At 35.3% G+C, this 15,487-nt stretch overlaps 1 protein-coding gene across 9 annotated transcripts in view; it reads left to right on the forward strand.

The window, feature by feature from the left end:
* The window catches only part of DMD (dystrophin), a 1,152,080-nt gene that overhangs the window by 422,042 nt on the left and 714,551 nt on the right, over positions 1 to 15,487 (forward strand). For 8 of the 9 annotated variants that reach the window (XM_085049820.1, XM_085049818.1, XM_085049835.1 and 5 more), the window contains exon 9: positions 708 to 830. The exons of the other annotated variant lie outside the window; for it this stretch is intronic. In XM_085049820.1, the coding sequence (XP_084905946.1) occupies positions 708 to 830 (123 nt within the window). The remainder of the gene's footprint in view (positions 1 to 707; positions 831 to 15,487) is intronic. 9 annotated transcript variants of the gene reach the window in all.

The raw sequence follows: 15,487 nt of genomic DNA on the forward strand, positions 1-15,487 counted from the left end.
TCAGATGTACTTGTCTGCATGTACTTCCATACTGCTTCATTCAAACAAAGAAACTGGGGGAGGCTTTACATTTAAAAAAGAGATAAAAATATTTTTACCTTTTTAAGGAATGACAGTTGACATTTCCCCATAGTCACTATACATTTTTAATGTTTTAGCATTTTTTTTACACAAACTCTTCTCAGTTTACAGTTGTCCTCTCAAAAAACTCATGTAATACTTGGAATTTATTTTTGATTGCAGTGTCAGTTTTGTTTTTTTACTGAAATCATCAGTCTCTGCTGAAGTGCTTGGTGCATTTTAGGCCTAGTGTACTTGCCTGAATTTAATTTATATGTTGGGTTTGAGATGCTCACTCTCTTTTAGAGCACTGAGCAGATAAATATGGGCTCTGTTTATTCTAGTTTTGACACAAGACCACTTACTTTTTTGAGCCTCTTCTTGTAAATTATAAAGAAGCTTCACTTTACATTGGTATTCTGCTGGTATTGAGTCCTGACAGTGTGTTGCTTTTGGTAAGGGTGTCAGAGTAAATGAGAGGTTTCCTTAGTACCATCCCATTTTGTCTGCTGAATACCAACACTGTCCTTGAAAAATGTAGCTGGTGACGACCTTCCTGCTTCTTTTTCTTCAGTTACTCTTAGAATCAATACTTTACTTCTACAACCCATGCTCCTACCCTTATGTACGTTCTAATTTATTTGTAGATCACAGTCAGTGTACCCCAGGGACCTTCGCCTTCTCCTAAACCGCGGTTCAAAAGTTACGCATATGCACAAGCTGTGTATGTCACAACCCCTGACCAAAAAAGGAGGCAAGTTCCTCCACAGGTTGGTCAATATTGTAATTTTTTTTTTTTTTTTTTTTTAGAGCTGTTTTGTTAAGCTTGTGCTTGGAGTAAAAGAGCTTGTGCATTTTGCTTCTACCTGATCTTAATGACCTGCTTTTTCCAGGATGTTTTTCTGTCGAGTGTTTATTTTTTCCTGTGCATGGCTGGCAATAGCTGTTGTGCTGATTGTAGGGGATGATTAACATTCAAGCACTGCTGCTTTTGAATCATAAACTTCTTTCTTTTTTCAGTCATTTTTGAAAATAGTACATACATTGCCTTAAAAAAGTATTAGAAGAACAAATCTAACGTAAGCCACATTTGGCATCTATTATATTACAGCCTCAGGTTTAGTTATAGAAAAAAAAAGAGCCATTGCTTTTCTCTTTCTTTTTCTAACCCTTCCTGTTAAGGAAAATAGTAAGGGATGGCATTTCTGAGAAGGTTACTGTAGTTGGAAAAAAGGTGAATTTAACCCTGGATTATTAGATTACAACAGTTGGTCATTTTTATCACAAATGGCATCCTGCCGGTGCTGAGGTTACGGGGTTATATTTGATTTTTACTTCTTTTTTTTTTTTTCACTTTTAAATAGCTGGGGTGATTTAATAAAGCTTATTTCAAGTAAACCTTATAATGAGAATTTCAGTAGTTGAATTTTTATAACTTTTGACAAGTATGAGACCCAAAGGTCATGTTGTGTACTGCAATGTGCTTTCCTTTCATTACTTCAGGGAAGAAAGATCTGTGTGTATGTGGCACTACGGTTTGAGTTTGCCTCTGGGTACTCAATTCTTTCTAACGTCTAAAAATCTTTTGCTAAATTATACTTCTATTCAACACTGTGTTTTCAAATCTACTCTTAAAGTGACAGGTGTTTTATTGAATAATGACTTCCTTTAAATACTCCGGGACAGAAATCCTGTGCTCACAAGCGTGAGCCCTGCTATATTATTCTAACATCAAATGTGCTGCAGTGATGATTCATACAGCTTTTAAACAAGTTGTTTAAAACTATCGTAATTGTTTTGTTCTACTTAGACACTACACAGATATTTTAGAGTAATGAGAAGCTGTTATATAGCATAGCTTTTTTTCTTGAGGCACTTTTGTTGTGATCAGTTGCAAGTTTTGCCAGCACCTCCACCATCAAGAGTAATGTATAAGCTGAAATAATTGAAGTAATTTCTACAAAACATGGTTGCTAAAATTTACAAAAAAAATATAATTCTGTTATTCAGTCCTCATTTTGCATTCCAGTTTTCAGATCTCGCCTTCCTGAATTTGGAATCTTGGTCTACTACACTTATATGCAATAACTAATACAATTATATTATAAGTCTGCCAATTTGGCAGAATCTGAAGACCTAACAAAAATCCAGGCCAAACTGGCTGCAGCCACAGCAGATAATAACAAATGGAAAGCATTCACTGAAGAATCCTTTGGGAAAACCACCAGACATAATCTCATTATAATCAAGATAAACTTGAATTGCAAATAATAGCAATTAATATGCCAATTAAATATATGCAGTTCTTAGTCAGTGGTTATTTTTTCCCTTCAGCCACGTATTTCTTAAAGAAGAGCTGTTGTCTACCTATTAAAACAAGTTTATAATTCCAGTAAAGTAGTGGTTGATAATTTTTTCTCCACATACCTGGTGCTGGTATAATTTAATAATCCCATCTATTTTAACGAAATGAAACTTTTAACTTTATTTCCTTTTCATTTCTTAGTAGCCTTTCAATTTTCTGCCAGCTATATTATGATTTTTGGATACCATTATAAATACTGCAACTGCCTTAAAATTTTTCAATAAACTCTACTTCTCTAGGGGACTGCAATAAAGAAATCAAGAGGAATAAAATTTTTCTTTTTTCTCTTGGATTTTGTAAAGCTTAGGAAACTGACTCTCATTTCCATCTACTTCTCAAAGAAAAGTTTCATTAGATTTAGTTGACTGTGGTCTGCCAATTTCCATGGTATTTTTGGTGCTGTAATGGAGGAGCAATTTTCACAAAGTCTGTTGGTCCTCTGTTGAAATCATGGAATCATTCTTTCTTTCTAGATCTCTGCAAGCTTTCAGCTTATAGGACTTGAATATTATAATTTCCCTAAGATTATCATTGAAGATACATAGCAACTATCAGCAAAAAATCTTGAACCTGCTTCTCTCTAGAGGTTCTAGCTGCTGAGACTAATCTTAAATATCATATTGTTTAATTTGGTGATATTTTAAGTCCTGCGTTTTGAAGAATGTTCTGATAGATTTTGTAGTCCAGAAGCCCCCTGGAACTTAGAAGAAAAATAAATAAGTCATCTGTCCGAAGATTTTGATCATAGTCCTGCAAATTTGACCAAATATGGCTTTTGCTACATGTCATACAGTTGCCTCATATGTCAGTTGTCAGAAGTTGTAAGAGAAATGAGCTATGATTCTCTGAGCTCCATATTGGCAAGAAGGAATAACATTTCCTTTCACACCATCATTTGTCAAAACTCTTTCTCTTCTATCTTCTGCCCTTGTCTATCCTTTTATGTCACATTTCACTTTGGTTTCCCTATCTTCTCTCTTCCTAGTAGCTTCACAATTTGTGTGTCTTCAAATTCAGCCTTCCTTTCTGAGTTCTCACTGTCACTCAGGAGGGTACTTGCAAGACCTGGCATTTCAGTTGTGCAAATTGTGGACAGACAAGTTTTGGGTTTTTTAACTGTGACATTTCTCAAATGCAAAGATAATCATTGCTCTACAAACCTGTTCATTCAGTGCCTTCTTGTTTGCAGTGCTTCACCACTTCTGGTTGAATCAGTGAAGTGTTTTCAAATGCCAGAGATAACATGAATAGCATTTTTTCTGCTGAAATTCAAGAAAATTTTTCTTCCTTTACATTGTTTACTTAGCGTTCATAAAGTCATGAAGATCTTGGGACAAGACTCCACTTCTAAAACTTGAATCCCTTAGTTTCCTGAATGAAACTAATAAAGGTCCAACAAAAAATATTTATGTTGACAGTTCTCAGATGGCAGTTACTGCTTGGTGCCTTGTATGCATTCTCTGTAATAAGACAGTCTATTCAGCTTCACTTACAGAGAAAAGGATCCTCAAGTTAATTTTCTGAGACATTTCAAAATCCTTATTTTAAACTGCCCATTCTCTTCTGTTTTATATTTATGAAGGCACTGGGGTTTGTTTTATTGATTTATCTCACTCAAAACTTTACAAAGAAGAATGCTGGGTTTACTTTCCATTTTGTTTTATCAGAGCAGTTCCTAGTATTGATCCCAGGCAAAACTCCTATCTCACTGCCTTCATCTTTACTTGCTACCTACAACATCCACAGAACATAAAATATACAGCCTTAAATCTGTTCAAGGAAAAAAATAAATTGTTAAAATTGAAGTATCTAGAAAAGAAACTTGTTGTGATATAGAATCATAGAATCATTTCATTTGGAAAAAACCACTTAAATACATCAATTCCAACTTACCATAACATTTACAAGTCCATCACAAAACCATGTCTCTAAGCCCCACATCTACATGTCTTTTAAATTCCTTCAGGCATGGTGACTCTACCACTTCCCTGGGCAGACTTTTCTGGTGCTTGATAGTCCTTTCAGTCACAATTTTTTCCCAATATCCAGCCTGCACCTCTCCTGGCACAACTTGAAGCCATTTTCTCCTCTTCTATCACTTGTTACATGGGAGAATAGACTGACCCCCACCTCTCTACAAACTCTCTTCAAGTATTCATAGAGAGCAATAGGTCCCCAAGGTCTCCCCTTGAGTCTCCTTTTCTCCAGGCTGAACACCTCCAGCTCCCTCAGCTGCTCCTCATTGGATTTGTGCTCCAGACCCTTCCCCAGCTCCACTGCCCTCCTCTGGACATGTTCCAGCACCTCAGGGTCTTTGTTGAAGTGAGAGGCCCAGAAATCAACACAGGATTTGAGCTGTGGCCTCACCAGTGCTGAGCACAGAGGGACAATCACTGCCCTGGTCCTGCTGCCACACTATTGCTGGCCCAGGCCAGGTGCCATTGGCCTTCCTGACCCCCTGGGCACACCTGGCTCATGTTCAATTGCTGTTGACCAGCACCCCCAGCTCCTTTTCCTCTGGGCAGCTTTCCAGATACTCTGTCCCAAGCCTGAAGACTTTCCTGGGGTTGTTGTGCAGAACTGGGCACTTTGCCTTGTTGAACCTCATGCAATTGGCCCATCAATCCAGCCTGTCCAGATCCCTCTGCAGGACCTTCAACCCTCCAGCAGATCACCTCTCCAACCCAACTCAGTGTCACCTGCAAACTGAATGAGGGCAACCTCTATTCCTATTGGAAAAACAGCACTGAAAATATAAGCATTGAAAAAATGGGGTTGAACAAAATCTATGTATATTTTGAGACTGGTACTTCTGTGAATAAGCTTTTGACAATACCTGTCTGAAAGGTGAGTCTGTGAATTTGGCTGCCTTAAATTATCTGTTATTCAAAATCAAGCACATTGATCTTTATGATTGTAGATTTTTGTTCTTTTGGCAGGAGTTATGTTTTCGTCATTCCACATTATATGAAATACAGTTTGTGTGCAGAATTACTCTGTAACATTTAAAATTACAAGCTTTGGTGTATTTGAACTGAAATAATTTGAGATGAAGCAGTGGTAAATGGGGACAATATTCACTGGCACATGATGATTTGATTTAGGTCCTAAGAATTAGAGGCTTTACCTCAGGCTTCAACCTTGTCATTATTAGTTTGTGAAAAATTCCTAACCATCCAGTCATTACTCTTGTTTTGCAGAACTATTATGATGTGGTTTTGCTTGTGTTTTGTGGGGCTTTTTATGTGGATTTCACAGAGTTTCTGCATGGGACTTTGTCAGTCAATTCATAACTATAATAAATAACTTGAAAAGTCACTAAAAACTCCTTATAAAATTAAGCTGAATTTATTTCCACAGCACAGAATCCTTCTGGCAGTCTTGCTCTCGACAATAGTGGTTTTCTAGACCCTTAATTTGCCGCATTCTTGGTCCTCTGCCAACAATTTAACTTCTTTAAAAGTGCTGTGAGACCTCCTTTCTGGGACCCTTCAGTGTTCATCTGTGCCACAGAATTTAGTGATACAGCATCAGAGGATTGTTTTATTGTTTTCCTTTGAACTAAATCAGATCTTTCTTTGACTTAGAAGCTGTGATCTAAATATTGTCCTATTTACCATATGGTAAAGCCTGCTTTTGGAGAGGCATCATAAGACAGTAAAGTAAAACAAGTTTAGTTTCAACTTTTTGGAAATATACCTAATGTAAGAGACTTATCCCAGATAATATCCCATTGTTTCAGCATTGTGGGGATTTTTGGCATATTTTTAAAGCAGAATTCAGGAGACTTCACACATACTGAATTATCTGCACTTTTAGTTATCAGATCATGATGGATATATTTGGACAACAAGTAGAATGATAGTCCCAGCTGTTAGCATAGGCATTCTCATTTAAATAGAAACTTGCTCTTTTCAGAAAGCTGGGAACTGTTTCTGTACAGCTAAGTAAAATCCCTAAGATTCAGACTGAGCATAATAAAATATCAAAATCTGCCACCAGAGGTCAGAACAAGGAAATGCAGAGATGGAAAAATGAAGCTAAGTGCACGTGTACTCGATTTCTTAGGAGCTTTCCTTGAATAACTTCAAGGAACAGTTTGAAAAATTATGAAGCAAACAATTTCAAGTGTTTCTATACATTTTATGTTTTCAGTAACAGTCTGGCAAATTGATGGCTTCTTGTCTGACCCTGGAGGGTTGTCAAATTGACAGTTGTTTCCTGCCATTGCTTTGCATGTATACCCCAGCAGCAGTTCTAAATCATTTTTGTGGGTGGTAAGGTTTTTTGGGGTTTTTTTGGTTTTTGGTTTGGTTTTTTTTTTTTTTTCACTTTGGGGAGGGGCGATTGATTTTTTAGGGGTTTTTTCTTCTTTTTTTGGATTTTGCAGGTTTGTTATTGTTATTGTTAGGATTTGGTTTTGTTGTTGTTTGAATGTTTTCTGTAGACCTTTTTTCAAGAGTCTTTTGTTGTCAAAAATGTTAGTTACTGTCCTGGGTAAGTGATCACTTGTAGGGGATCTAGATTCCAATAGATCAGAGTTTCAGTCTACTTCTTTACTTCACACACTCACTCATTTGGTTCCCCCCAGAGCTGAACTCATGAGTTCCCTGCTGGGGCAGAGAGGTTGCTGCTGGTCCAGCCATCAGCTTGGGCTGTGCCACTGCTTTGCATTTACAGATGTTGGACATCACTGGCCAAAACTCTTAGTCATCTCCTGCTACTTGTCTCCACATATCTCTGTGTTGACCAGCAACAGGACATGAGTTCAAGGAGAGTCTGGATGTTGCTCTTAGTGATATGATTTAATTTTGGGTAGGCTTGTGAAGAGCAGGGAGATGGAGTCAATCCATCCTTGTGGGCCTCTTCCAATTTTAGATATTCTATAACTCTCTGATCTACAGGATCTTTCCTTACTTCCAGGATCTTTCTTCTACTCAGCATCTTTTCCACCTTCTTTCCAAATCCCGTTCTGTTTCCTGAAATGAGTTTTTTTCAGGATTCTTCTTTTCATCAGTAGGTGATCTTTGCATAACCATGAGATCCCAGTTTTCAGTGTCTAAACAGTCAATGGGCAGAAGCACAACTCAGCCTCACCAGGAGCACTCCTGTCTTCTGGCTCTTCAAAAATGGCAGGATTTAGATTAAAACCATGCTAAACCATGTCTAGATCATTTGTTAGGAAAACTTACGACCAATTCCAGCTGCTTGTAGCTAGCAAGGAGCAGGAATCAGCCTGGGGAGCTCAGAAGTGCAATTTCAGGCTTTCAGCAGCCTCTGCTCCACACACATTTGCACAGTTATCTAATCCCTGTACATGTTCCTGTTCACATTCACTAATTAAGGTGGGTTTATTCCACCTCTAATGGGTAAGGACGATTCTTTTGTTTGTCATAAAAAGCAATTACTTACTGACTTTCCTCTCCATTCTTCAATTTCACTTTTAATCGACCTTAAAAACATATTAAGGAAGCCTTTATATTTTATGTAAGCCTTTTTCAAATATTTTTTTTTTCTTAAAATAGCTGTAAAGCTTGTTTAAACAAAGGAACACTGGAAATGCAATGTGGAATTTCCCATGTGATCTATTAGTGTTTTCCTTGACTGATAAAAAAGGGTAATATGTTATTTGGAAAGTAAAAATTCCTAGACAAAATAAACCTTGTATTCAGAAAATATATCTTATATTCAGATTGAATCTAGTAACTCTGAATAAATTGATAATCTAATAATTGTGAGTATACCTATAACTGGTTGGAAATACTTAGGAACAAAATAGTTTTCTAATAAGTGGACTTGATTTGTATTACTTTAAAAGTGGGAGGTTTCTGGTTTTGTTTTTTTTTCCTATTAAAAACATGGAAATGTTGTACTGTTAATTTCCTGATTACATTATTGGTGAATGTGTTTTTTAATAAATGCAGACAACTGCACACACTGTGAATAACACAACTTTTACCTTGACTATTCTTTTCTTACAGGTTATTTTTGGGTGCGTTTAAGTAGCATCAGTGCTATTTTAGGTTCCATCTGTATGTTTTTGAAAAGTGCACTTACCAAGAGTTTCCTAATTTCAAAGTTGAACAGTGATACAACTGCTTCTTTTTTAAAAAGTCTGTTATAGAAGTTCTAACCTGTACTAAAAATCAGATCTTGCCAAATTTAAGACCTTGCTAATGTGAGTGAGAGGATTCACTTTAAAAAAACCTTGAATTTTGCAGTTTCAAGTATTTTTGCCTCTCCTGTTTTGGAAAGAAACCTGTTTTCTGTGGTTGTTAAATAGCTTAATGTACAAGGCCTGCAATAAGATTTATTTATTTATATATATTAATATATATATTAAAATTTATAACATTTACAGATGTTCTTTTAAGCCATTTTGTGCCGCTGAGTCTCGAGCATAAAGTACATGTATGGTACGTTAAAGATGGATGTAGATACAGCAAATAAGGACACATTCATTTACTGTGAACATTTTAATTTTTTCTGTATCCATAATACATTACTTAGTACATTTTAGTCCCCCTTCTGGCCTGTAGAGCTTAGGCAGCAGTGCAGAATTTGTATCAGCAGTGAATTTGATGCAAAGGAAGGGCTGGATAAAATGTAGGACTCAATGTTAATGAAAATCTTTACTGGTAAACAGACTGGTGCTCATTTTTTCCTGCTCTGAGGACTGAAATTGAAGTAATTTGAGGATTTTTACAATTTGAAGTCATTATGCATCCCCATTTCAAACACTTAAGATAGACCTTTCACTTTATGCACACACAAAAAGTGAATTTAGTTTGAGACTGGGAAAGCAAGTAATTCACGCTTTGCACTCTTTCATTATACCTAATAAAACCTTTGAAGTGCAAAAAAAAAAAAAAAATTTAGTACTCATGTCTTTTGAAAAATTTCTCAAATCAACAGCACAGTTTAGCACACAAAAGCAATTTAAAGTATTTTTCTAGAGATAAAATTATAGCATCATTCTAAACAACATTATTGTTAGGATTTTGGTTATTTCTGTATAGCAGGTGAACTTTTCAACAGTACAAGGAAATTTTGCTTCATAATTTCAGATAGCATTATGTTATTTTAAAACTTAGCTTATTAAGAATTTTATTACTGATTAATTTATCTAGATTTGACATAAATAAAACTTAAGAGACAGCGAAGATGAGATTGTCTGTTTCATATGCTAATCTAATCATATTTTTATGTGACCAGATGAGAATTACCACTTACGCCAGGAAAAAAACCCAAACCCTAACCCAAAGAAATCCTGCAATGTTGATGTAGCAGCAGCAAATTTTATTCACGCTCAGAAATAGAAAAGTTTAGTTTAGAGCCTCCTCTTTCTGTTTGCTGGTTCTCATCACCTAGAGAAGCATCTTTGCCCCCAGCAGTTTCATCTCATCTTTCTGTGTCTGCCTTTCTGCAGTGTCAGAGGACACATTCATTTTCACATGTAATGGCTTTCAGAGGATTACCTGTCATGTTTGTCAGACATATATTAATGTGATGAAAACATTAAGGATTGCATTTCCCAGTTAAAGCTCCTTGAGTTTTAATTACACTACTTTTGTATAATTTGTATAAATTTCCTGTCCTGTCCCACACCATCATATGGTTGAATTCTATTCTGCTAAAATAAAACTGAAGAGGATTTTTAATGAAGATAGCTTCAAAAAATGTGCAGGGTATGCATTGTGCCCTTAAAAACACCTGTGCCCAAGTGTAGCTCTAACTTTGAGGAAATAGCTTTATGTTTGATTCTATTAGAAAGTGGTAAGATTTCTGTGGAGAAAACTTTTATGCCCCCACGTGCATATAATACTCTTCATGGTAAAATCTAAAATATTTTTGGTGCTTGACAAATGGTTCTATGGATTTTGAGGAGTGAATCAACAGTTAATTTCCCACTCCCCTGCAGAGCCAGTGAAAGTTTCTGCTTCCTGAATGTCCTTTTGCCCAAACCATTCCTCTGTGAGATAGTGGATAACCATTTTTTTCCCCTATTGTATTTAACAACAGCATTAGAGTTGTATGTTTTCAGGGTGTGTAGGAAATGCCGTGGATTGTCTGTTAGTTCACATTTGTATGGGAGGGAGATCTGCCTGTTTACCTGAATCAGTGACCTTTGGAAAGGCCGAGTTGCTTATCTCCACTGATCATCAAAGTCCTGGCTTCTTTCCTTCCCCATTGATTTTGATGCAATAGGAACTGAGTACTGTAATGCTTGTGTAGAAGACTCTCCCTCTAAGATTCTGCAACGCTTTAGTTTTCGTGTGCATGTACAGACTACAGATCAACATATACAAAAGAAAATATTCATAGATTTTCCATGGTTATTTCCTACAGAATTATGTTGCCATATACAGTAGCATTAAAGAATTTTGCTTTAGTTTTCTAAGATTTATACGTATTCTAAGCAATAATATTAATGCAGGTGTGTTAGACTGTGGTGATCAGTGAGCTAAGGGAAAAAGGAGGAAGAAATCATACATTTTAAAAGAAAAATACATTTGGGTTGGAGGGTAATAAACAATTTTTTAGATGTTCAAACTTTATTTAGGAATTCCAATCCAGAAAGCATAATAACACACAGCAAAAATAAGAACTTCAAAAATATAAAAATTATGGCACAATACGGTGTTTGGACAGAAAGCATTTGTTTTGCTAGAACGTAGTTTAGCTGTAGCAAAGAAATAATATAGATATTTTGATGGAATAAATAATTCCTAAAAATGAAAAAGAAAATTTTAGTTGTTTGACAGTAATGTTATTAGAGTGGAAACGGTAGTTATAATAAACTGTGGACAATATAGTGCAGCCTCAAACTTGAAAAAAACAGATGTGTGTTTTAAAAGAGTACAAAATGTAACTTTCCTAAAAAATCGAAGTTATTACTCAAAATTAACTTTCCTAAGAAATCGAAGTTATTACTCAAAACCAGTAGCAATCTGTTATGAAATTAGTTCTGAGAACTATTTGCAGGTAATTTGGAAAAGATTAGGAAAAAAAAGTTTACCTCTTAAGCATGAATAAGGAAAGAATAAAGACTTGATTTAACTTTAAAGCATGTCTCCCATTAATATGTAAATATATGTGTGTTTAGAGGAAGTCAAAAACACAAAAAGTATAGACAGGTGAAAATATTATATGCAAGTTTTTTGTTTGATGTTTATGTAGGCAGTCTTCCAGGTTCACATTTTCCTACCTTCTTTATTTCTATTGGAATCTTTACAGATTTCTTTCTCTCTTTGGTATTTGCATCCTATCTAACATAACAATATTTGCAGCTTCTACCAAAAGTGCTTTTTATCTTTATTCAAACAAAATGACAATTGACTTACGAACTGTTGTTCCAGTATATTGTTTGTGTCAGCTTCTGAATTGCCAATTCTTATGTACTAAGGTTGATATTTCTTCACTCTAAAAGGATATAAATTATTTTCCTAACTTTCTTGAGAGAAGATCTTCTGTCTGTTAGTTTGAAGTGGTTTGTGCTTTGTTTGGTGGAGAACACATACCAACTTCAGTTCTACATTTTTTTGCAAAAATAAAGCAAGTCTGATATCGATTTTTCTCTATTTTGTATTCTAATACTTTGCTTCTGGAGTACCAACAAAAGAATTTTAAAAATAATTCTATTGTCTGTCAGAAACCAAAACCAGAAACCCGAGAAGGGAGAAGGAGATGAGGGAGAGGGGGAGACAGCAGAGATAAGAAGTTTTTATAAAATTCCTTTTTGTAAAATAAATATTTTTTTATAAAATAAAAAACTACATCATGCACGCATTGATTGTGTTGGGAGTGTCACATGCAGAGAGCAGCAACTTCAGGTGAAGTCAAAGACTATCAGTGAGACAAGGGGAGGATGAAATGAAAAAGGCTTTGACTGTCTGTTACAGGATTAATAAAGGCAGCATTGTCACTGTTGAACCACTAGCAGAGTGAAGGAACTGAGCCGAGTTGAATATGATGAATTTCTGATTTATTAATTAATTTCTAAAACTTATATAGACTTTCAAAGATCATCCGGATTGGGTCAGTTCAAAACCTCCCCCTAAGCCCACTGGCCAGGCTTGAACCGCCTATGTTTCCAGAGACCGTCTCAGTAACATCCAAACTTTATCTTTATTTATAAAACACAGGAAGAAGAAAAGTTCCTATGGGAAAGAATGTGTGCTTGCCACATGGTGTATTTCCTGTGTGCATCCCAAGCTTCTTCCAAGCTTCTTTGTTGTTTGTGCTGAGGTGTTTTTCTCTTCAGCACAGCAATACCCATAACAAATTAACTTCATTGTTGAAGTGCTAGACTCTCTGTAAAAAGAGAGTGACACTTTCGTTATTAATTTTGGGTTTTACTTTCTGTATTGACTAAGGAAAAGAGGTTATTTGGTTTTTTGTTGCGTTTGTTTTTGTTGTGTGGGTTTTTTGGGGATGTTTTTTTTTTGTGCATGTGTTTTAGGGGAAGTGCAATGTTCCTGTACTCAGTATTTGTTTACTAGGGATAACTTGCTGACTTCGAATTTAAGACTAGGATCAAAAATAAAGGTTCTACATCAGTTTGTCCATTCTGAAAGGTATTGAGGTGTGATGACAGTAAATGACTACATGGTTGCATAGGTTTTTCCACTTGGATTGCATTTGCAAAATGAATAAGAAAGTATAAATCCACAGCACAGTATGTGCTTTAAGTTACTTCAGCCCCTCAGTCTCATTTTGTTCATGTGATTACCTTTTAAAAAGTGTGCTCTGGTCTATTTATAATTGGTCACTCCTTTCTGGAATACATTCCATTTCTGTCCAGTATATTTAGTCTTAAAAATTACCTTCATTATTTCTCTGACTTCATTTATTTCTTCTCAAAATCACTCTCTTCTGCAGTGATGGCTTAAAGTAAGTTTTAACAACTCATTCATGTTCAGCCTCCAAATTTTCCCAGTTTTAACACCTCCCTTCACTGTCTAGCCTTGTTCCTGGCTTTTTTGCCCCCTTCTGTGAATATACCTGATGGCTACTGCAATGAATATGCTAACACCTACAGCTTTGAGTCATGTATTATGATATTTTAGTGCATATGAGTACATTTCTATATGATATGGGGAAGGATGATATTGCTTGGCAAAACTTAACCTTTAAAGTACCTGTAATTCTTTTCTGCTGCATAAGCAATATCAGGCAGAAGTATTTGATAATATATTTGTGGATTCTGATTCAACATTCTGATAACCATTTGAAAAGCTGAAATTGTTAATTTATTTCTGGAAGAATTTACTATGAATAAATAAATCAATCTCAACAGGTGTGCAATACCAGAAGTAAGAAATTGCATTTTCTAGGTCTCAGCTGGAAAGGGGAAAGAGGAAGATGAAAACAAATATTGAGAAAAAAAGAAAGAGTAAAGGTAGAGAAGAATATGGCTTTGAAACAGTACATCTATAGTGTATTTTTTAAACTGACAATTTCAGAATTTCTAGTGTCTGTTAGGAATTTAGTGGCTACAAAGCTACATATTAGTTGTACATTGTCTCTATAATGAGAATTTAGAAGCTTGTAAGTCACTGTTTCATGCCCACCTCATTAGTAATTATATCTGACTACATCTGAGTATTCAATCAGCCACTGATTTGTGGCTCAGAAAAATTCCTGGACTGCAAATGGCATCTCTGTTTTTAAAAGTCCTCAGTGGATTTTTATCCTGTTCTTCTAACCAGTCGCTGTTCTCTGTAAGCATTTAGGAAAGTTTTCTACATATCTTTCAGTATTTCAGAATGACTTCTTGGTAGTTTCTATTCTTATCTTTCAGAAATATTTCAATATTTTCTGTATTAATACCCAATTTATAAACTTGAAGCTCTGCATTCAGAAGAGGAGAAAAATCCCATTGTGAGATGATTGGTTATCATTTTCAGTGATTCATAGCTTTCAATTTATTATTCAGAGCATGTATCTACAAGCAAGGTAGTTACACTACAGAATTATTAAAAAAAAAAAAAAACCAGCATGAAATTACTTGAACTTCTGTAACAGCCTTTTGGTTAGTTTTTAATTTTAAATTGACAATATATTCACTGCAGTGGTTTCCATTGAAGAAGGAGAGCCTCTATAATAGAAACTAAAATACATTTAGGGAGAGTTTAAATACAGTATGGATAAACTCTATAAGAGCTATGAATGGGATATTCAGCCTATTCAAACAAATTTCACTAAGATTTTAGATGACTTTGCAAAAACACCTCTTTTAACAATTCCTTCCAACTACAGTAGCATATAATGTTGTTGAATACTCAGAAATCTCCAGGACCTCAACCTTAACTTCCACAAATTGATTAGTGTGTCCACTAATTAACTCTTGTCCCAGAATCTTTATTTCTCAAAAGAAAAAGTTATTCTAGAGAGGTATCCTGATGTAGTTAATTGCTGTGGCTTTTGATGCTTTTGAAGGCATTTTGATATTGCACTATGTGAATATATTAAGAGTTTTGAAGATAAATGTCCTTATTGAGAAGACTGGAGGGTCTTTTATGTTATGGGATAACACAGATTTTGCTAACAGCAGTAGCAGAAGAGAGAGAACAGAAAAAAAGAAAAAAAGGAAGAAATTACAACAACTGAATGCGATGTTGAAAAGAGAAGGCTACATTTTTTCCAGAATGATGGAGCCACGTATATACATTTTCATACTTTTTTGAACTATAAGCTGTAGAATTCACAATGTGAAGTATATGTGAAAATGAAAAAAAAAAAAAAAAGGCTTCATTTGTTTGTGTTTTTTCCCCACTTTTTACTCTTGGCCTGCATTTCTGTAATCTTAATCTTGAAGTCTCCTTTAGTATTTTTGCAGGATACCTTTTGATGTTTGTTCTTGATTTGTCTGATTCCAGAGAAAAACAGGGTGAAGTCTATATTTCTATCTCAGCCTCCTGTATGACATGTGTATTAGTTTGAAAACAAACCAGTGGGAGATTGCAAGTCAGGATTATAATTTAATAGTAAAATTAAAAATAAATGCAGAAGAACACTGACAGAGTCAGATACAACCTGACACCCAGTTAGGGTGGTAGT

This window comes from Lichenostomus cassidix, chromosome 1 (assembly GCF_008360975.1).
Source record: "Lichenostomus cassidix isolate B80296 chromosome 1, HeHo_3.0, whole genome shotgun sequence".
Taxonomy (NCBI): Eukaryota; Metazoa; Chordata; class Aves; order Passeriformes; family Meliphagidae; genus Lichenostomus; species Lichenostomus cassidix.